This window comes from Sorex fumeus, unplaced genomic scaffold, assembly GCF_029834395.1.
Source record: "Sorex fumeus unplaced genomic scaffold, SorFum_2.1 ptg000021l, whole genome shotgun sequence".
NCBI lineage: Eukaryota > Metazoa > Chordata > Mammalia > Eulipotyphla > Soricidae > Sorex > Sorex fumeus.
In genome coordinates this window covers 7,604,806-7,628,952 of record NW_026606078.1, presented here as the reverse complement: position 1 = coordinate 7,628,952, position 24,147 = coordinate 7,604,806, and the positions used below count along the sequence as shown (strand labels likewise).

The 24,147-nt window shown below is 36.3% G+C and overlaps 1 protein-coding gene and 1 non-coding gene across 2 annotated transcripts in view; both read right to left on the bottom strand.

Moving 5' to 3' along the window:
- Window positions 1-24,147, bottom strand: part of RYR2 (ryanodine receptor 2) — a 754,458-nt gene that overhangs the window by 475,561 nt on the left and 254,750 nt on the right. Inside the window, exon 4 of the mRNA XM_056113587.1 lies at window positions 9,496-9,512. Coding sequence (XP_055969562.1) covers window positions 9,496-9,512 — 17 coding nt within the window. The remainder of the gene's footprint in view (window positions 1-9,495; window positions 9,513-24,147) is intronic.
- LOC130022964 (U6 spliceosomal RNA) lies at window positions 16,462-16,567 on the bottom strand. Its single transcript, XR_008792345.1, has one exon. It is a non-coding gene; the product is annotated as a U6 spliceosomal RNA (small nuclear RNA).

Genomic DNA, 24,147 nt, shown 5'->3' with positions numbered 1-24,147 from the left:
TTTTATATTGAAACTTACCAGCAATATATCTATATTTGAGGAGTAGTAATAATATTTTCCAAATGAGGAATTAAGAAAAATAAATTTTGAATCTTAATTGAAAAATACTTTGGGGTACAGTTTTATAATGGTGGATAATATGCTTTTATTATTAATTTGATTCATCTAGATATTGGAGCTTTTTCTTTCAGGAACGTTTTCCTTCTGATTATCAGTTATCAACACTGACTGCTTCAGAATTACAGTGAACAGAAAAAAGGAGTTGTCAGTACTGTAACTATGATCTTTGATTCGTAAGTTTTGTCTTGTATGATTGTAGGAAAAGCAAGTTACAGAGGACAGTGATTTACATATAATAAAATAAAGTGAAGACTGCAAGTTAGTCAAGGCTTCAATAACTATTCATGATATAAGAAAGGATAGCAGATAAATTGATAAACATTATATATTCAAAAGGTGAATGAGTAAAGTTTATTTGTTGTACTATTGACATCAAAAGTTTATATGAATCTTTCATTTATCAACTTGACTGTTTCAGGAAAGGTGGGAATTGGGCCACACCATATGGTGATCAGAAGTTACTCTCAGCTTCTGCTCAGAGCAGCTCCTAGCAGTGATCTGGTATCAATGCAGTACTGGCGATCTAACCCAGGGCTCCAGCATGCAAAGCATACACTCTGGCCCATTGAGCGTTTCTCCCTCTCACCCAATCAATTTATATGAAGTGCTCAGCATCACCAGTTACAAACTGTGAGAGAGTCAAAAGAAAATCAAGGGCAAAGAAAACAAAAAATAAAACAAAAGTGATATATTCAAATGTATGTATGAGTGTGTAGTTAGAAACTTGGGAAATAATACAAGGATTTGATCCCCAACATCAATTAGTCCCCGGGCATCACCAGTAGAGCCCTGGAGGCTTTGAGCACTATCCATAGGCCCTGGCAGAGAACCAACTGCCTGGTTGATGAGAGTAGCCTCTGGGCTCCTGGACAACACACAGGACCCTCTCCCCCAAAATGTAGAAAATATATTCACTTAATGCAATGTAAATACTGTTGAGATATGATTAAAAATCAACCAAAAAAAGTAATCCCAATAAAGTTGATAACATGATACTAGAGAAGAAGAAGCAGACATAAATAAGTATTAAAGAAAACAGTATGAATTTTGGTATGAAAGAATACTCATTTAGTGATAGTGATAAGTTTACTAAAGGAATTCATTGTTGGATTTGTTTTACTCATAAACGTTTCTTTATATCAAACCTAAAACTTCATTATGAAAAGTATAGAAATGAATGGCTATAAAGACAATTATATTCTACGCACTAGTATGGATTCTTCTGTTTTTTAGAAAAAATGGCTGAATATCAATTTACATACAAATATGAAAGGAGAAGTTTTGACTCTTCAGGGTAAATATGTACAATTCACTAATCCAATATCCTAACCTTGGTTTAATTGTTTAAGAAATGATAAACCAGATGAAACTTCAAGTGTAAATTACAGTTGGGGTATAACTTACCTCCAGCAATCCTCATAACATAATAAACAGAAAGAGAAATAGCAATTTTTATGTTTTAGATAAGCCTGGATTCAAATGAATGGCAAAAACAACATAGCACCACACTCTTTGATCTATAAACATATGTCACTAACACAGCAGAACTGAAAGACCTAAAAGTCTTTCTTACCATAATATAATGACTATGAGTAAAATATATAAGTCAAAATCAATATATTATACCAAAATTATAATTAAATATAAAGAAAATGTATTATTATGTTCAAGTTGTTACTGGTACAAAGAAAGAAACCAATTTAGGTGATGTGAAAAGGCTTTTCCACCATAATTATATCATTCAATTAAACCCTGAATTCGTTTTACTGTCATTTCAGTTTCATAAAATAATAAGTGATTGAAAGATTAAATGTCTATTAATGAATATATATTGTAAGATTTAAAAGACTTTAACTTAAATGTCATCTCAGAAAATACTATAAGAAAACAGCAACAAAATAAACAGTGGTACTTGTTATTGGAACTGTGTAGGAAACTGAACAATCTGAAAGAGGAGGGAAATTTCTAACATGAAGTGTCCATTAAAAAAGGATAAGATGTCCTACTCTGACACTGTATCTCCATAAAATTAGGTCTCTCCGTCATCTTTCTCTCTATGTATCAAGATGATGGGACTATACATAATCCTTTAGTTAGTAGCCTCTCTCTTGCAAATTTGAATGCAGTTAGAAACCTTATTATATAAAGAAAAGGGAAAATTATTTTGTCACCCAAGACTTGGGTTTGTTAGTAGCTAGTTTATATTAAGGGTGTTCTCAAATAATTTTAGACGAAAAAAGAAATATAAGTTAGTAGTTCCAATTTCAAACATATATTTAATATAATTTATATCCAACATACCCAACTCCAAACATATTGATTTATATATCAATATATACCAGATATTCTATGCAATAGTGTATGCAGCTATATATTTGTGGAAATTCTCAACTATTTCTCCTGTGATGAAAGTATCCAATGCAAATTTTTAGCTTTCTAGCATTCCCCATATATTTATGGACATGGTTATTTTAGGCCAAGATAACATTTTAAAAGCACATGATGATATCGTCTATGTAGTCTCTTACATTAAAATCATCACTGGAATTAAGTTATAAGTGCATACTGGGTCTGATTTTTAAGAATTCACTGATCTTGGCAGTAAACTTGGAAAAGCTATTGACTTTTTCAACTCACCATAACACTGTATAAATAATGTAAAAGTAAATTTTTTTACTGCAATGGAATTGATATACCTGTGTCTATAAAATAATCAAACTTTTTTCAAAGGGTACAAAGAGTAAGTGATGCTAACAAGCTACAAATATCACATTTTTGTGTCTATGGCATGTGATTATAAATCACTGTGATACATGATGCTTAAAATATAAAGTAGGACTATCTCGGGATTACTTTATTTTCCAGATTGCCTCAAGATCTTTTGCAATATCAAAAACATAAAATTTATTTGTATAAAGACTATAGGGCAAGGGCATATAAACCCTGCCCTGTATCAAAATCAGAAACTACAAAAATAATATTAAGTTATAGATTTTTTCAAATATAAGTGGACTTTGATAATATAAAAGCATTTCACAGACCATTACACAACAATTACATATGAAATGCATTACTTCTTAAAACTAATATTGAATGGGAGCTTTTACTCCAACATCTGAGAGAACGTCATACTTTTGACAGTTATGATAACATCAACATACTTTTAGTAAAAGTATATTGTGAGATATCATCTGTTCTCTAGGCCATACTTCATATAGACCAATAACACAATTTTTTCCATCTCTTCAATGGTCCCAGCTCTACCCAGGCCTCCATGTTAGAAGTCATTGCTAGAGATTAGAGATGCTAACAGGCTGGCAATGGAGTGGATGAAATAAATAGCTATCAGTATTTAGTCCAGGACTCGCAAACGTCATCTCTGGAAGTATGTAGAGTAGCGTGTGATAAGTCACTGGGCTCCTGATCAAATGCAACTGTCCAAGAATTCATAAGGAAGCAGGTGAGGATCTGAAGGTAATGAGATAAAAAGAGAGCAAGTAAAGGATCTTAAGACGTAGAGATTGAATATACTTTGATGAAATTATCGTTAATTGTGCTATCAGAAAACACACAAAGAAGTCATTTTTATTTCCATCTATATGAGGAATTGAAAAGGTTCCAAGTGTCTTAAGTCTGTAGACAAGTTTGTGTAAAAGGATGTTAAAAATAGAACCCTTACAATAGCCAGAATCTGGAAAAAACCTGAGTGCCCAAGAACAGATGACTGGTTAAAGAAACTTTGGTACATCTACACAATGGAGTACTATGTAGCTGTTAGAAAAGATAAAGTCATGAAATTTACATACAAGTGGTATTACATGGAAAGTATCATGCTAAGCGAAATGAGTCAGAAAGAGAGGGATAGACATAGAAAGATTGCATTCAGCTGGGGGGCATAAAGTAACAAAATAGGAGATTAATACCCAGGAATAGCCGAGATCAGTACTCAGAGGATTACTCCATGGCTTAGAGGCCAGCCGGGCACTCTAGGGGAAAGGGCAGCTCAGATAGAGAAGGGAGCACCAAATAAAGGGTGTTTGGAGAATCCTCCCTGGAGGGGAGATGCATGTTGAAAGTAGACTATGGACTGAACATGATTGTCACTCAATGCCTCTTTTGCAGACCACAACACCCAAAAGGAGAGAAAGAACGAAAGGGAATGCCCTGTCACAGAGGCAGGGTGGGATGGGGAGGATGGGGGTAGGAAGGATACTGGGATCCATGGTGGTGGAAAATGAGCACTGGTGGAGGGATGGGTACTTGATTATTGTATAATCGAAACCCAAGCACAAAAATTTGTAAATCTACAACTGTACCTCATGGTGTTTCATTAATAAAAATAAAAAAAAATAGAACCCTAGGGGCTGGAGAGATAGCACAGTGGGTAGGGCATTTGCCTTGCACGTGGCCGACCCAGGTTCGATTCCCAGCATCCCATATGGTCCCCTGAGCACCGCCCGGAGTAACTCCTGAGTGCAAAGCCAGGAGTAACCCCTGTGCATCATCAGGTGTGACCCAAAAAGCAAAAAAAAAAGAACCCTAAGGGCGAAATGATAGTACAGTGGGTAGGATGCTTGCCTCACATAAAGTTGACTTTGGTCTAATATCTAAGCCTCCAGGAGTGAGGATAGAGCCATATCCTGAGCACTGTTGAATGTGGCCCAAACACACATGCAAAAACATGAATAAAAAACCCTCCCTGAAGTGATTGCATATGCCTTAATATTCCAAGTCACGTTGTTTTACCATTCAAGGAAGGGCACTAAAAGCCTACATGATTTCCTTAGCTCCAGACTATCAGAGGAGCTTGAAAAGAAAGAAAAAGATATACTTTCTTTGAGAAGAATCCTTCAGAGTTTAGCACTAGTTCCCTCCTTCCCAACCCTTCAAGATCAAGCCTAGAGTGGGTACCTGTAGGATTATCTGTATCCCAGAGATCTATGAAATAAGACCAGTATGTGATTAATGCCTAGAGATAGGAAGCCAAAAGACTGGCTAAAGAGCCAACAGGCCCACACTAGAAAGAAGCAGCCTTAGGTTATCGTCAATGCAGCCTAGAGATACGAGATGAGAATGGCTTAAAATAAGGCATTTGAGTCCAGCAAGAGAATAGCATGCAGGTCAGAGACTTGTGATGGAAAGTCTCTCAAAAATGCCCCATGTTCTGAGAAAGACTGATGAAGGGTAGCATCAGCAAATTAGACGTTTCCTGCCAAAATTCTTCTCCCTTCCTATAGTACCAAGAGTAGTTTTGATGCTGCAGCAGGCAAAGAGCAGCAGTGATGATTCTGCCGTGGAATACGTGAAAGGCTGCCTTCTGCTGGGCTACTGGAAACAACTTGAATGAAATTCAGAGTTCCCTCACACATAATCGAGCACTTTCACTACTGAAATGAGATGGAGGTGACTGTAAATGACTTAGAGGGGTACACTATGTGAATTAGCACCTGTCCAACTATAATCCATATGTCGGGGCAAGTACGTAGGCAGAGTTAAAGGGTTTCCTGTCATACTTCTACTGAAAAATTTGTTTCAGTAGTATTTCAAAATTCCTAGTGGAAGACATAAGAGTTGAATAAGTGGGTCTTCACTGGAATGGTGCAAATCTAAAATACAGTAAAACATAAAGATATAACTAAGTTTTCTCATACTAGTAGGGTAGGACATTATTACTACATGATTTCTAAATAACTTGCATTTGAGAATTTGAAGGAATTCATGATTGTTAATAAATAAAATAGCAATTTCCCTCCCCCCATTGAGACCACTAGGAGCAAGAGTGTGGGGCGGGTGGCAGTCCCTTTGTTGGTTGGTGAGATGGTGTGAGCCTGAGGTTGGGTACAGCCCCAGATGTGCTATGAATTATCAAAGTGTGCTTGGCTCTTCTGGGGTCTCATGGGGAGGGCATGAGGTGCTAAGATTAAGCTCAGGGCCTCCCAAGAACAAGCCCTTGTGCAGCACCAAGTTGCAATCAAAAGGAATATTTCAGGACATGAAAGAACGAGTTTTTAATCTTATAGCAGAGTCATGGCTTACAGAGGTTAAAAAAGTGAAACAGGTCTTCAGCTCAAAGTTATTGTTCTTACTTTTTCAGCACTAGAAACCAATTTCTACTACCGTAAAGTCTTATAAATTGATCTAACAAGAACCTAAGAATCAATTTTTAGAGGAGATATTATTATGAAAATGAAAAATAGAAAAACACATACTGAGGAGGATCAAAAGTAATTCAATGCACAAAGGAATAAAGTGGAATACTTAATACTGGTAAGGGGGGGGGTGTTTACTTACATGTGTTTTTTATTTCCAAAACATCTGAAAGAAGTTAAAGGCCAAGTTGGTTTAGAATAGAGGGGTATGGAAATTTAAAAAAAACACAGAAAGCCTTGTTTTATGATGGCTAATATGGTCAGGCAGGGGACATGGACACAAAAAGGCAACATACAGCTTGTTAGAAAGCTTGTTATAGGCTTCTAAGGGACCCTCCTTCACTGTTGGTGGGAATGCTGACTGTTTCAGCCCTTTTGGAAAACAGTATGAATGATTCTCAAAAAATTAGAAACTGAGCTCCCATTTGACCCAGCAATACCACTCCTGGGAATATATCCCAAAGAGGCAAAAAAGTATAGTTGAAGTGACATCTGCACTTATTTGTTCATTGCAGCACTCTTTACAATAGCCAGAATCTGGAAAAGAATCTGAGTGCCTGAAAACAGATGACTGGTTAAAGAAACTTTGGTACATCTACACAGTGGAGTACTATGTAGCTGTTAGAAAAGATGAAGTCATAAAATTTACATACAAGTAGTACTACATGGAAAGTATCATGCTAAGCGAAGTGAGTCAGAAAGAGAGGGACAGACATAGAAAGACTGCATTCATCTGGGGAACATAAAGAAACAAAATAGGAGACTAACACCCAAGAATAGCCAAGATAAGTACCAGGAGGTTTACTCCATGGCTTGGAGGCCAGCCACACATGCTAGGGGAAAAGGCAGCTCAGATAGAGAAGGGAGCACCAAATAAAGGGTGTTGGGAGGATCCTCCCAGGATGGAAGAAGCATGCTGAAAGTAGACTATAGACCGAACACGATTGCCACTCAATGTCTTTTTTGCAAACCACAGCACCCAAAAGGAGAGAGAGAACAAAAGGGAATGCCCTGCCACAGAGGCAGGGAGAGATGGGGGGGGGGGGGGGAGATGGGGGGGGGGAGGGATACTGGGATCCATGGTGGTGAGAAAGGGCACTGGTGGAGGGATGGGTACTTGATTATTGTATAATTGAAACCCAAGCACAAAAATTTGTAAGTCCACAACTATACCTCAAGGTGTTTCACTAATAAAAATTTTAAAAAATAATAAAAATAAAAATAAAGAAACAGGCTTCTATTCTGGCCTCACAAACTGGGGGGAAAGGCAGCTCAGACAGAGAAGCAGCCACCAAGTAAAGGATGCTTGGAGGGCCTGCTATGGAGGGGAGATGTGTGCTGAAAGTAGAGTATAAACTGAGCATGATGGCCACTTAATATATGTATTGCAAACCATAACACCCAAAAGGAGAGAGAGAGAGTAAAATGGAATATGCCTGCCACAGAGGTGGGGGGGAGGGAAAGAGTGGGGGGAAGGGAAACTGTGAACATTGGTGGTGGAGAATGGGCACTGGTGGAGGGATGGGCATCGATTATTGTATGACTGAAACGTTAAGCATGAAAGTTTGTAAGCCTGTACCTCACGGTGATTCACTAAAAAATAAAACATTGGAAAAAAAAGAAATAGGCTTCTATTTCTAAATGAGAGCAGTGTGATACTCAGATCAGAATTGTAGCACTGTAGCACTGTCATTTACTTGAGCGGGCACCAGTAACGTCTCCATTGTTAGACTTGTTACTGTTTTTGTCATATCGAATACACCACGGGAAGGTTGCCAGGCTCTACCGTGTGGGCAGTATACTCCTGGTAGCTTGCTGGGCTCTCCGAGAGGGAAGGAGGAATCGAACCCGGGTCAGCTGAGTGCAAGGCAAACGCCCTACCCGCTGTACTATGGCTCCAGCCCAGATCAGAATTAAGCAATTAAAGATATAAATTTTCTAAAATAAAAAGTAAGACAAAGTTAGTAAATGCTTATTTATAAAAAAAACATGAATTCAGGTCACTGTCAGAAATACAGAGAGAGCAATTCTCAAAAATCAATATATGAGGATGACTTTCATGGAAAAGGTTAAAAGCTAATTTTTTCTGGTGTATATAGGGCTGACAAAAGAGGAAAAGATCAAAGAACCATTAAAAGGTGGGAAAAAGCAGTTGATTGAAAAGATTACTGAAAAATTACTGTAAAGCTACCAAACTTCTCAAAATTGGACTTCAAGAGAATAGCATTACAAAGAGTAATGAAAAGAAAATAAATGGGCTGGAGAGATAGTATGGCAGGTAGGGCGTTTGCCTTGCAGAATAATCCCATAGCATCACTAGGTGTGCTCCCCCAAACAAAAAACAAACAAAACACACACACCACACCACACACACACACACACACAGAAAAATGAAGCCATCAATTAAGACAGTTTTAAAGGTTATATCCTCTGAAGTCACAGAGCAAGTGATAATACCACAGGAAAAACATCATTGTTAGACAAAATGGATTAGAGATATAAATGTTGGTGAGACTTAAATTTCCATTCATAATTACTAAGAATTCAGAATTTAAAAAGGTAGGTATATGTGTTTGTGCGAGTGCATGTGTGTGCTGTGTGTGTGTGCATGTGTGTGCGCACGCATGCATGTGTGCGTCTGTCTGTCTGTCTGAAGAGATTAGAAAACTAAGCTTAATGTCATAACAAAAATATGCCTCCTTACAAAGGTGTCATAATCTCCATCCTCAGACATTACCTCTGGAGGCCTCCAACCGTGCTTCTCAGAATAATGTCATTCACTTTCAGTTTCTCAGATTGCAATAACGTGTGTAACAGCCTCTTTCTACAGCACATGTTAAAATATAAAACCTAAGCAGTAGGATTTCAGAATTAGGCAGTGAAGACTTTCTGGTAAAAGACATCAGTAATAACAATACAAGTTTCCCTGTTAAGCAGAGGCATATACTACTTACAAATTAAACGTCATAGAAACAATGTGGTTCTAGAAATGGAGAATATTTTATTATAACCCAATTCAGATGAGGCAAAATAAAAGTACTGTAAGATTCTAACTGGAGACTGATGAAATATCTGCTCATTACAACACAGTAGTTATTTTAAAAGCTAATAGAACAAGCCACACTAGGAAGCAAAAGGAAATAAATAAAATTAAAAAGATTAGAGGCAATAGCAAACATGCACTCATTAGATCACAATTTCTTTGTAAATACATAGAAACACATACCCATTTTTCCACATCAACTTGCTGTGGAAAGAAAAAGTCAAAATAAATAACAGCAAACAAATAAATACCTAGCAACATTTCAATTACTGTTCTTTGGGCAAATTGAAATCTGGTCCCTGCACCCAAATCTACTTGCAACTCTAAAGGTCAAAAACAGTATTAAAAGAAAAACTAATCTATTATATTCAAAAGCACATATAAATGTTTACCTGATTCTCAAACCTAAAAGACTTCCTCTAAAGAATTCTTTCTCTAAATACAAAGACTTATTCAATGAAAAATGTCAATTCAGAAATTTATCATTCATCTATTAATCTCTTATGAAACAAATAAATTACTTCTCTTATCCAGACATTTCTAGCATTGTGTAATATTTCATAGTATGACAAAAGTTATATGATGCCAAATATTTCGAAATTATATCATAAACAAATTATCTTTAAACCATATTTACCAATTATATAGATGTCATTCATAATCCTGATACAACACTTAAAAAAACAGACATGATTATATACTATGTGTGTAAAGTAAAGTAAAGTAAAGGCCCTCCCGTTGATCGTCGATTTGCTCGAGCGGGCCCAGTAACATCTCCATTGGAGACTTTGTTGTTACTGTGTCTGGCATATCCAAATACTCTCGGTAGCTTGCCGGGCTCTCCGAGAGGGGCGGAGGAATCGAACTCCGGTCGGCCATGTTGGCTGCGTGCAAGGCAGACGCCCTACCCGCTGTGCTATCATACTATGTGTGAAACAGGAAAAAATAAGAAGCCTATGTCAACAAGGACCTAACTGAAATATAGTATTTTAAACAATTCAATCAGAATAGAAATTTTCAACACTGAGAGACATAATCTCAAAGACAAGTTTCTATGGCACATAAGATTAGTGTTCTGAGAAAACTGAGGTTTGTTTTCAACTTTATATATTTATTTATAACATTTTATCTAGAAAAATCATTAATGAGGTAAGAAGCTAATGCCACTGTGGGAAATAGCTGAGAATTGTGATCTATTAACAAGAAATTTCTCAGAAACAAATGAGCATAAAATGCAATTATAAAGAGATTATTTTTCAATGTTATAAAGCAACATAAATATCACCTCAGCTATACACATGGAATTTCTTTTTTGCATCGTCTTTGAAATACATTAGGTTACTTATAACAGTATTTTATTTCTTGGTAATTTACATAGTACACTGATAATTTTTATCTAGACTATCCCCAAACTTTGCATTTCAAAAACATACATTATTATTTAAGAAAAGGATTTTACTATATAGAAAGATCTTATTTTTACCATATATTTCAAATATATTTAGCTGATTTAAAGATTTTTTCTCCTTTTAAAAATTAATCTATTTGAATTATGTCTATTTGTCTAGATTCTGAGACAAAGAAAAACTATTTAGTCATGTCCAAATCTTGTGACAATCGTTCACTGTCTACTCCAAAAGAGGCAGAAACAGATTCTTAAATTTATTTTCTTAAAAAAATATTTTAAATATGAAATGATTTCCTTTTAATGTTTATCTGGGAGAAAAGATATGCCATCATTTCAGTAATTTCAACAATTGAAAAGACATTCTATTACCTTATCCTTTTCACTTTTAAATACAAAACAGTCACAAATGCACATATACACATACAAAGCGAGTGTGGGAATGTTCTAGGAGAATGTTGTGCTAATATTAGTAATAGAATTTCTTTAAATGATCTCTATTACATAAGAGAAATCATTTCTAAAGTAGAGAGAATTAGTAATAATACTATGACAAACGAAATTTCTCAGTACCCAAAGAAAGGCTTAGCAATAGCATATGCTGGGAATGAATTGTCAGCTAAACACACAAGACAAGACAAATGGTCCACAGGATTAAAAGACTCACTACAATGCAATAAAATTGTAATTATGCATAAGCAATGTAGAACGATTTCATGACACATCTCTTATTACTATTAACAAGAATTATTTAATGAAATCCATTAAAAGAAGAATGATTTACTGCAGGTTAATTGAGGAAGGGAAATATAAAGTTCATAACAAACGTGCCCAATTTTAGAGTTTAAACAACAACCAAATCCACAACACATGTACTACATTTATTCAACATATAATGAGAAAATTATTACCCAAGGATGTAGGATTAAATGACAACATTGATTCTATTAATTCTACTAATCTGAGAAAATAAATATTTCAGTACCTGTAGGAAATTACATTAAACATTTTATCATATTAAGACTGAAAAGGGGCAATCTTGTTAGTCAAGTAAAAATAAACCTTCCGTTAAGAAACATAAACTATCATTTAGACAGTCACTATCCTGAACAGAGAATAAAAACACAAGAGTAATTAATTCTAAATTATATGAGTAGTGTGATACTCATTGTATTTTTCATATTTTACATTCATTTTTAAATAAATTTAAATTTACCAAATATTAGCATGACCTATTCCAAAACCTAAAAAAAAAAGGTTGCTGACTGCTTCCAAAATATTGAGCTTTTGTTTTACAATTTTAGGTGCAGAGGTTATTATTATTAAATATTTAAATCTCATATTAATTGGTTACTACTGCCAAGTTTTTTACTAAAAACTTTAAATGAACTTTCAATAGCTACATTTTATGTATGAAGAAACTAATGACATATATAGGCATTCTGAATCATTTTTTTCTTCAGTTTACTTCCACACGAAAAAAAGTCACATATTATTACAAAAGGTGAAGCTTGACTTTGGAATTGGGCCTCTGACTCCCAAGCCTCATCATTGCCTCATCAACCTTAGTCTCCTTTATTTCAATTGCTTTGTTGTTGTCTTTGTTCATTTGGGAACCACCTCCAACAACACTGAGGTTACTCCTGGATTTGCGTTCAGGAATTACACCTGGCTCTGTGCTCAAGGAACCATAGATGCAGGGTACAGAAGCCTGGTTAGCTGCATGCAAGGTTAACACCCCACTAGTTATATTATCTCTCCAGTCCCTCTTTTATTTCAAATTCTGAAGTCTGCATTATACAGTCAGGAGTTAGCTCCTGACCATATACTTAAGTCTTTGTATACCTAGTGACTTCTTTTTTTGGTACGGCAGATACTGCATATTAAATTTTCATATTGTACAAGTATATATCTTATATATGTGTGTATGTATTTTATATTTTCATACTAATTATTTTTTTAAATCTGGAGGATTACCTAAATCAGCTCCTAAGTGATGAGCTGATCCCTTCATTCCAAGTTTCATTAAGTAAGTTGAAAGAAAATTTTAAAGTAAACTTTTCAGCTATTTCTATTAAGCTTACACAGTTGTAGGGCAACTTATGCAAAAAAAAAGTTAAACCTTATTTCTCTGTCCTTTTTTTTCTTTTTTAAGATGATGGATATACAAAAGTTCTGACTATCTTAGCAGGTCTAAGCTGTGATATTTGTTTTACCAGACTCCTGAGATTCCTTTGCAGATTTTCAATTCAGTCTCTATCAATCTCAACTCAATGTCTACCAATTGACTATTTACGATATGACCAAAGGAAATAGCGGTACAAAGTAGTGTTTTGCAACAGTGCCCATATGACCCACTATGGACACCCAAGACATTCCAAGAAGCCACAGTGAAAATCACATAAATAAAGGGCCTTGGTAGGAGACTAGGATGATAGTTGGTAGGACACAGACAGTTTGAAAAAGAAAAACACTGATGTAAAGAATGGTGTGTATCCTCAATGTGCTTCTCTTATGTCTCTGATTTGGGCTGTGTCAAATTGTGTCTACCTGAGAAGTTCCCAAGGCCTTGGGAATTAAAATCTTTTTAAACCTTTTTACAGTTTTGCTAGGTTATTTTGTTTGTTAGTTTTCCTCCAAGTCCGATGCAAGTTAGAAACAAAAATAACAAGTTTTTCTCCCTTTTAAAAAATAACACAAACACATTAAGGGCTTGACAAATGAAACAGCGCATTCCTTACATGTATTCTATTCCCTTCACCACATATGTACTACCAGAAGTTATCCCAGCATACAGGGTAAGGAATAAACCCTGGCACTGCTGGATGTGGCCCCAAAATAAGCAAACAAAAATAATTCCAAAATTTCAACGTTCAAAATTTTAAAAACAACTACTGATCCAAACAAGGTTTCAAATTAAGTAAAAATTGCACTGGGTCTTGGTTTGCAGCCTTAGCTATTTCCTCGCTATTTTCCCATACTTTAAAAAATATACTCATTATATTTAGACTCCAAGACATCTATTTACTGAACAAGTAGTTAAGCTACTAGCAAATACTATTAACAAGTACTATTAAATCTAAGTAAAGTAAAGTAAAGTAAAGGTAAAGGCCCTCCCGTTGATCATCGATTTGCTCGAGCGGGCCCAGTAACGTCTCCATTGGAGACTTTGTTGTTACTGTGTTTGGCATATCAAATACGTCACGGGGAGCTTGCCAGGCTCTGCCGTGCGGGCGAGATACTCTCGGTAGCTTGCCGGGCTCTCCGAGAGGGGAGGAGGAATCGAACTCGGGTCGGCCATGTTGGCTGTGTGCAAGGCAAACGCCCTACTGCTGTGCTAAATTTTCAAATCCACTTTTATATATTTACTAGTGGCAGTGGCTGTCCTCCCGGTGTTCATCAATTTGCTCGAGCGGGCCCAATAATGTCTCCATTTTGAGACTTGTTACTGTGTTTGGCATATAGAATATGTCATGGGTAGCTTGCCAGGCTTTGCCGTGTGGATATATTTACTAAATATATAAACATACTTTATATATTTAGTGATATTTACTTATATTTACTGATATTTAGATGAATCTATTACATTTAAAAAAGCAGTAAGTTTAACTCTTGATACGGCAAAAGGCAAAAAATAACATTTATTGAGAAGCTAATTAGTGTGTTATGCCATTATGCTAACTGGGGCTTGGGGCCACACCCAACTGTGCTCAGAGGCTAATCCTGGTTCTATGGCGTTAGATTTGAACCAGAGTTGGCCACATATGAAGTAAGCACTATCCTTAAACCCTGTACTATTTCTCTGATCCTTTGCTGATTTTTATACCTGCTTTCTCTCACTTAACTGTCGCTCTCATTACTGAACAACGATTTTTTTCTTTGTTCGTTTGTGGCCCATATCCAGTGGTGCTCAGGGGTTATTCCTGAATAGCTCTGCACTCAGAAAACATTCTTGGCAGAGATAAGATACCAAAGGGGATGTCAGGATCGAACTTAAGTAAGTCACATGTGAGGCAAGCACTCTACCCATTGTACTATCAATCTGGCCCTGAACAAGGATTTTTTTATTTCTAGTTATTTTTTATGTATAAATAATGAGATCACAAACTCTTATAAATAATCAACTTGGGGGGAAAACTTACCACAAATTTATAAGACAAATGAAGTTACAAAAGTCCAGTTACTTACTGAAGTATCCAGACCAATTTCCTGGCTACTTTGTTTTGTTTTGTTTTGAAATTAATCAGGTAGAACCCTCAACTTTGAGGTATTTGTCAAATCATGAAACATACACAGTTCAATAAACCTGGCAAACGTCCACTCTAATGCATTTTGTTTAATTCAGGAAAGAATTACAGAATTTTCATTTGGAAGTTTAAATTTTCTTCTTTTAGATAATAAAAAACTAAGATCCACTGAGTCTCAAGTTACTATTTTAGAATTTAAAAAAATTCCCATCGTACTATTTAAGTTGCTTTCCAAATTTTCAAAAATTTTCAATATTATATACTCTCTGACATAAAATTATCAGTATTTTCTTTTCCTAAGAGAGAGTATGTTGCATGACTCTTAAGCTTTAATGTAAAAAAATTCAAACAGATAGATAGTATACAAATACTGTAGTAGCTCTCTTCAACAAAAGCTCTTATCAGAATTACTAAGTCCAGTAAAGTATACATCTAAATTCATTTGGAGTATGAACATTTTGTAGAAGAGAAAAACAAAAAGGTAGAACTAGTCCTATTAAATATTAAAACATTTCTAAAACACAATGATTAAAACATAGCCATATTGATACAATAAAGGACATATGTGACTGAATATTTAGCTTAGAGTAACACATCTGGGAATGTATGAATTTAATGTATGACTAAAAGGCAACCTCATAAGTATGAAAGGAAACCATCTGTCATGAATAACTATGGGATGATTGCTTAATTAATGGGAAATACCAAGATAAATACTAATCTTAAACTCTAGATGGCCTACTATAAATAATAATATACTCAAATGTATTCCAGAGCTAGTGTTATATAAAAGAAATAGATGTGAGGTAAAAGTTTTATGTTAAAAATTGATTTTAACAAAACAGTTTTATGTAACCCTATTCCCAACTAGCAGATTTGTGGATACCAACAGAGTGATTCTGAAGTTTATATGGGAAAGTAAAAGATCCAGACTAGCCAACAAAATAATGAAGAAGAATAAAGTTGAAGGACTGACACCAATATCAAGACTTACTCGAAAGCTAATGTAATCAAGAAAGTCAGAACAGGGTGTCATTTTAAGAGAATAAAGAAAAAAATGTTAAAACAGAGATGAGAGCTCATAAACAATATATGTTGGTGCTAAACCAGGGCATTACGACAAGCCTCTGGACGCTGCCCTGCAAGCAGGAAGCAGAACTGAGGCACCACTTGGAGTTAAGTGGGCAAGACAATATTTGTGAGTCCGATGATCTAAAGGAATAGAGCATGCTCTAATATGCCCTCCTGATCATACATTATCTTGACAATACAAAGTAGCAGTTTCCCCCTGTCATACACATCCTTAACCTGATTTGACCTTCAAGCATCAGCATGAGCCTTATCTTTGCCCTATGAGTAACCAAACACAAGAATGTCAGGACATAATCTGTACAGCCTACGTGTCCAGCTCCATATTTTCCTCTGACATTTTTTTTTAATTTTGTGAAACACCATGAGGCACAGTTGTAGACTTACAAATTTTTGTTCTTTGGTTTCAAATATATGGAACGCTTCATGAATTTGCGTGTCATCCTTGCGCAGGGGCCATGCAATCTTCTCTGTATCATTCCAATTTTAGTATATGTGCTGCCGAAGCAAGCAATCCTCTGACATTTTAATCATTACAACATAGCTTTGACAACATAGCTTTGACAAGCCAATGTATACCGATGTTCTTTTGACGAATGCTTATCCAAATACCGTTTGTACTCTTGTTAGTGATTCTTTCTCTGTGATGAAGTCATTAGGATGTAACTGCTATATATATATATATATATATATATATATATATATGTATATATGTATATATATATGTATATATATATATATATGAAGGCCCTTGTAATTGCTCTTCACCTAGAGCCAGATCAATGCCTTGGCCGTCCATGCTCTCTACATGCCTCTCACATGTCTTGTCTCTGCACCTCCGATCGACTGATATATCACCTCATGCAACATAAGATTATCAATTTATTTTTGAACCAAGAGGCAAAGAAGTTTTGGGATCTCGTGTTTGTTTGCTTTTAAATTGGATAATTAAGTCATTCACCAAACAGTACTGGAACAAACAGACTATATAATATGGATTTTTAAAAATCCATATTTTTTAAGTTAAGATACCAGAAGAGACAGAAAAGTAGGAAAGAAGCTGGCCTTGCATTCAGCAGATTTCAATCCCTGGCATCTTATACAGTGGCTCCCCATATCAGGAGTAAGCCCTGACTTTGATGTAGTAATGCATCACAGACTACACACTTTGAGTTAGCCCATGATGTAGTAATGTATCACAGACTACATCATGCAATATTGTAAAACTCCTGAAAGATAACAAGAAAAAAACACCCAGGTGACTTTGAGCTAGTTAGGCAATGGTAAGATATATGGAGAGGTTAAGTATAGGGGGTTACAGGGGTCATTTAGGACAATAAAACTATTCTGTATGGCACAGAAATAACTTAAAGAATGAACAATACAAGAGTAAACCCTAAATTGGTACTCTAAGCCATACTACTGTGTAAATATTGATTTATGAATAATAATATACTCACCACATTAATGTCAGCAATGAGTAATAGAGGAACGGGGACAAGGAATTGTGAGAACTTTCCAAAAACTTTTATGACCTAAAATGGCTTATATAAAAATATGTGAAATTAAAAGTTCCCAGTCAATAATGCATATAAACTAAAGTAAAACTATATTAATAAAGACCAAATAATTATTATGAAACAGGTAATGAGAAAACTATAGGAAAATTTGAAAAAAAAAATCCAAGGAAATGAGACTCCATGTGTAAATATACTACTTCTAGTTGGAAGAATTCTAAAAGATTCAAGGAAGACACTTCTTCAGACATTTGCATAGAAAAAAGGGTTGGACTTTAAAAAGGCCCTGAATTCTAATTATAATAATGAATATGGAAATAATGTGAAAGTATTTGCATTAAGAGGAAAGATATTTAGGGATTCATCATAGTTTGAGGAGAGAAGGAAAAGGATATAGAACTTAAGCTATATGAAAAGAATTGCTTAAAAAAATAGGGAGTTCACATGGTAACTATCAAATTAGGAAGAGCTTGCTCAGAGAGTAGGTGTGCAACAGTTATAGGTGAGTTAAAAATTTAGGAGATACAATGAAGACTGTCCATTCAGTTGAGCTAGGTTTCTGTCTAAGAAATGCTTGAATGGTTGTTATGGGAAACAAAAACTTCCTGTGGACAAACCACATACACATCTACTAAATTGAAATATTAATGTGGCTCTTCACTCAACTCAGTTCTGGGATTATATAGACTACGTCTCATGAATAATTAAATGGTTTATTTCTGTACAGATATACACACTAATACTTTGATCCATTTGAAACAAAAAACAATTTCCAGATCATAGATGTATAAAGACAATTTAGGGACCTCTTGCTTTTATTTCTTCACCCAAAGAAAACATCTGTTCAGAGTTTATATTTACAGTGCTCTTATTCTTCTTATACTGACCTTGAACAAATAGCCAAGTTCCTCAGGTTTTCCCTCACTATGTACTCTACAAAGAGCATGAAATCTCATGATATCTGTAGAAAGAATATCTAAAACTAATTCTATTTTATGAAATATTTAATTGTGATGGCTTACTGTTATTTTTTCAATTGCCTCTGGTATCTATTAATTTATCTATCATCTCCCTCTCTCTCTCTGCAGTGCCGCATCACCTTGCAATTCTTTTATGTCAGATTAAGTGGTAACTTTCAAAATATACTAGTTATCTCATACAAGGAAGATTTCGTAGAATTGTGTAATTCAGTAAACTACAGATATAAAGTCCATTCTGTGTATTTGCTGTGCTACTTCCCAGACTTTGTCAATGGTCTAAGATTTCAGGTTCCAGGAAAGAACTATAGCACAGCTCTATGCGGTCTTAAAGTGAATGTCCTCATCATTATCTCAGAAGCCACAGAAAGACAATCTGATTGTACTGCTAGTAATGGCCTCTTGCTAACTATCGAAATGTTTCATCTTTCACTCAGCTCTGAGACTACTTGCCAAAAAAGTAGTTTGTAAGGGTGTGTGATTATACATAATGGAAAATTTAGACTTGTTTGGGATCTGGCAATCTGAAAGCATATAAAAGATCGTGTATGTGTGGATATTATCTGTATATTTTTTCTAGGTAAAGATTCTGTATGTTTTATTCTGATTTACAAAGGCACCATGACTTAAAATGCCCTCATAATTTCTCATTCAAACTGGCTTGTCTGGACAATAAAAAAGGGAAATTAGTAGTAATCAAGTTATGATAGCAGATGTAAACTTAAGACAGTTTGAGATAAACAAGATTGTATGGTTACCTAAAACAATATTATGAGATCATTTTTTCCCTTCTGAAAATTGTTCTTGTCTCCTACAATGGAGAAACAAGGTAAGAATCAGTTGCACTTAATAAGCAAAAGTTTTCACTTATGTTAAAAACTATTAGTAATAGTAGAAACTGAATTTGGAGCAATTTTTATCCCTTTAAATTTTGGGTTTTAAGTTTATCATGAATTGTCTTTTTTTTTTTTTTTGCTTTTTGGGTCACACCCGGCGATGCACAGGGGTTACTCCTGGCTCTGCACTCAGAAATTACTACTGGCAGTGCTCAGGGGGCCATATGGGATGCTGGGAATCGAACCTGGGTCGGCTGCATGCAAGGCAAAAGCCCTACCCGCTGTGCTATCTCTCCAGCCCCAAATCATGCATTGTCTTAACTCAGCAAATATTTACTGAATAAATGGTTGTAAGTGGTATAAAGAATAAACAAAAAAGACTAAAAATCCTGCCTTTATGGGATTAAAAATCCTTATGGGAATAAGACCTCCACTACCCAACCACTGCCATACTACAGGCCACTTTCCAGACCACGCAGCTGGAAACATCATAAAACACTTAATACCCACCTTCCAAGATTACTGCACTGTATTTGATGGGGTTAAAATATGGTTTGAACCATGGGAACACCTGCAAGGGCAATTAGAGGCCACCCTAAAAGCCTCTATCTCTGTTGGAGAGCCTGGCAAGCTACCGAAAGTATCTTGCCTGCATGGCAGAGCCTGGCAAGCTATCCGTGGCGTATTTGATATGCCAAAAACAATAAATACAATGGGTCTCATTCCCCTTACCCTGAAAGAGCCACTAATATGGCAGCATTAAGAAGAATGAGGAAGGAGAGGCTGATAAAATCTCAAGGCCAAACTACATTGCCAAAATGAAGAAGGACAAAAATGACTGTCTGTAATTTCAATGCATGTATGATGGCATTGGATGCATCCATTGAGGATCTGGTGTAAGCACGAAAGCTCAATTATGACATCATTGGTCTGACCGAGATGAGAAGGCATCAACCCCATCACACCATTTTTGACACCGGAAAAGAACTGTTCCTCAGAACATTCGACAAAAGAGGCATCGGTGGTACTGTTGTCCTTGCCAACACAAACTTGGCCATGAGCACTGATTCATTCGAATGCCTAACAACCCGAATCGGATCACAACACTTGAATAGATGTGGCTCACTGCCAGCAGTTTCTATCTTTGTTGTCTACACACCAACATCCAATTACAACAAAGAAGAAATTGAGAAGTTCTACATGGAGCTGGAGAAGTTCTATAAAGACCACACCTTCTACAAGTTCATTGTCAGTGATTTTAATGCCAAGATAGAACCGAGATCAGCCAAAGAACTCCATATCGGGACCCATGGCCTAGAATGAAACAAACAGGGTGAGAGACTGTCTGAGTTTATCATGTCGACCAAGACCATACATGGTAACTCACAGTTACAGAAGGCCAAATCTAAATGTTGGACATGGGAGTCTCCCGGTGGATGGTTCCACAACAAAACTGACCACATCATTTTCAATAGATGGTTTTGCTAGACCAAAGTCACTATTGGCTCAAAATTCCAAATGGGATCGGACCACCGTCTCCTTCATGGAAAATTATCACATATTCCAGAAGGGCAATGGAGAAGATTATCTATGACTCCTACTCAGATATCTTTGATAACCATGTCCACCTGACCACATACCAAATTCAGCTGGATGGATATGTCATTCCCAATGTTCTCCCTTCCGAAATCCAAACGCCATCTCGTCAGTAAAGAAATAAAGAGCACCTGCCCAGACAAGGTCAAACATGAACACCTGAAGAATCTACCGTCAGTACTCATCAATACACTGTCTTGGCTCTTCACCCGCTACCTTCTGAATGCAAAGTTCCGTCCCAGTAGAAAAACAGCAGGACTGTTCTACTGTACAAGAAGGGAGACATCCACAACATTGGCAACTATCACTCAATCTGCCTGTTGTCTGTCGTCTACAAGCTGTTCACTCAAGTCATCCTGAATAGAACTGGCAGAACACTAGATGAAGCACAATCATGTGAGCAAGCCGGGTTCTGAAAAGGATTTAGCACAATCGACCATATCCACACAGTAACCAAACTCACTGAGAATTCTTGGGAGTTCAAGATGCGGCTCTGTCTAACATTCATTGATTTAAAAAAGGCCTTGACTCTGTTGAGACAGAAGTGGTCATCGAAGCCCTACCCAAACAGGGTGTTCAAACTCAATACATCAGGATCTTCTGTGAGCTGTATTACAGATTCACTACCAGGATCTCACCATTCTACAAGGAAGTGATCATCGACATCAAGAGAAGCATTTGGAAGGGTGATACCATTTCACCGAAACTCTTCAGTACCACCCTCGAGAACATCATGCGACAACTGGAATGGGAAGAAATGGGAACGAAGATAGACGGTCGGCAACTACATCACCTCTGCTTTGCTGATAACATCATTATAATAACACCAAATATTAGCCAAGCGGCACAAATGCTGGCCAACTTCGACCGTGAGTGTGGAGAGGTCAGACTACAGCTGAATCTCACGAAGACAATTTCATTTTTCATTTCATTTCATCATCCTGTTATTCGTCGATTGCCTCGAGCAGGCCCCAGTAACGTCTCTTTCATCCTAGCCCTGAGATTATCTTCAAGGCTCTTTAGGAGAATGAGACCCATCATTGTTACTGGTATTTGGCATATTTGGTACGCCATGGGGAGTTTGCCAGACTCTGCCCTGTGGGCAGGCTACATTCGATAGCCTGCAAGTTTGTCCAAAGTAGGAAGACAATATTTATAAGAAATGGTCTCAATCCTGACATTCCATTCATTCTCAATGGAATGAACATCTCTAAATGCAAAAGTTATGTGTACCTAGGTCGAGAAGTCAACATGACGAATGACCTGGCACCTGAGTTCCTCAGGAGGAAGAAAATGGCTTGGAACACCTTCAAGAGCATCAAAGAAATAGCTAAGAGGACAAAGAAATTCTGGCTCTGGGCACATCTCTTAGACCCAACCATTCTTCCTGCATTAACATATGCCTCAGAGACCTTTGCCCTATGAAAACAGAATGAGAACACTATTCAGGTCTCCTAAAGAGGAATCGAAAGAGTTATGCTTGGAGTATCACCCTTCACTCAAGTGAGAGAAAGAATCCAGAGTTCCGACTTCTGTTGACGATCGAGAATCAGGGGTGCTATCTCGTTTGCCAAGGCATCAAAAATCAGATGGGCTGGACACATAATGTGATTTGAAGACAACCGCTGGACTAGGGCTGTTACCGACTGGATTTCATGGGACATCAAAAGATCACATGGCCGCCCACCTATGAGATAGTCAGACTTCTTCATCAAGATCCTGAATGAATGGTTTGAGGCTCTTCGTGTTCCTGGAGCAAGCAGACACCTTTGGGCTACACTAGCAAGTGACAAGGACGAATGGAGACATTACTGGCACCCACTCGAGCAAATTGATGAGTAATGGGATGTCAAGTGATCAAGTGATGGGAATAAACTTTATTAAAAATATAAAAAGAAATAAATATTAGCAGAAGGTAATAAATACTTTAGAGAAAACTCAAGCAAGGTAAGAAAGTACTAATTAGGGGTAGGAGGTGTCATTTGAAAAAGGGTAGTACAGAAGAAATATTCTATATAATTAAATTTGAATGCTTTAAGAAAAGTTAGAAATTTTGAAGAATAGAGACCAGAATGTGGTTTAATAGGTGACAGACATCTTTAAATCACTATAAATTCAGAGCAGTTTATCACATAAATTTACCTCTTATTTGCTATTACTTGTATGAAACTATTTTTATTTCAAATACATAAAATAATCTGAGAAAGATTTCCAAATTGAATGACACTAATCAAATATGACAATATATATATTCAAGATTCCTAATATAAGACAGCATGTAATTGTGCCACTGTGATTAAATCAAATGCTGATTAAATTGACCTCCTTATTGAGTTTAATACTAGAATCTCTGGAAACCACATCAGTCAACTACAGAGAAATATGTGTTATCCTTAGCTTTGGAGCAGGAAGCAATCTTTCCAGAGACAGAAATACAGTGAAGAGAAAGGAGCTATAAATAGAAAATGTGTATTTAACTTAAGACATGAGTTCACATTCACAGAGATAAACAGCTATTGCTCAGTGAACACTTCAAGTTATAAATCCTACATAACCTTAAGATCATACCCATCTTTTAAATCACTGTACCAATTTAATGTATAAAACAGAGAAACAGAGTTATATATGGAGGCTCTACACAAGATGCAGGTTAGTGGGCACATCAAGATAGCAAATTCAGGGTCAGAGTGACAGAGGTAGGGCCCATGCTTTGCATGTGTCTGGCCCGGGGCTTGATCCCTGGCTGACCCCAAGCACTGTCAGGAATGATCCCTGAGTATAAAGCCAGAGTAAGCCCTGAGCACCATTGTGTCTGACCCCCCCAAAGATAGCAAGTTCATGAATTAATTGGTATTAAAACTCCATTCCCCAAACAGTATTTATGCTTTTTCTAGGACGATCTGAACAGCAGGACTCTTGAAGTAAAATATTAAGTTGCAGCAGATATTTTAAAATGCAATTTTAAAATAAATCACAGAGAATATTACTGGCAATGAACCCATTTAGATTCCCATTGTTCTAAACAATAAAAAAAAGATTCACTGTTCTTAACCAGTGAAGACATTCTGTTATCTATTTATTTATTTCTTTTTGATTGGGAGGGCCATACCAGGTGGTGCTCAGAGCCAACTCTGGCTCTGTGCTCAGGGATTATTCCTGGCAGGGCTC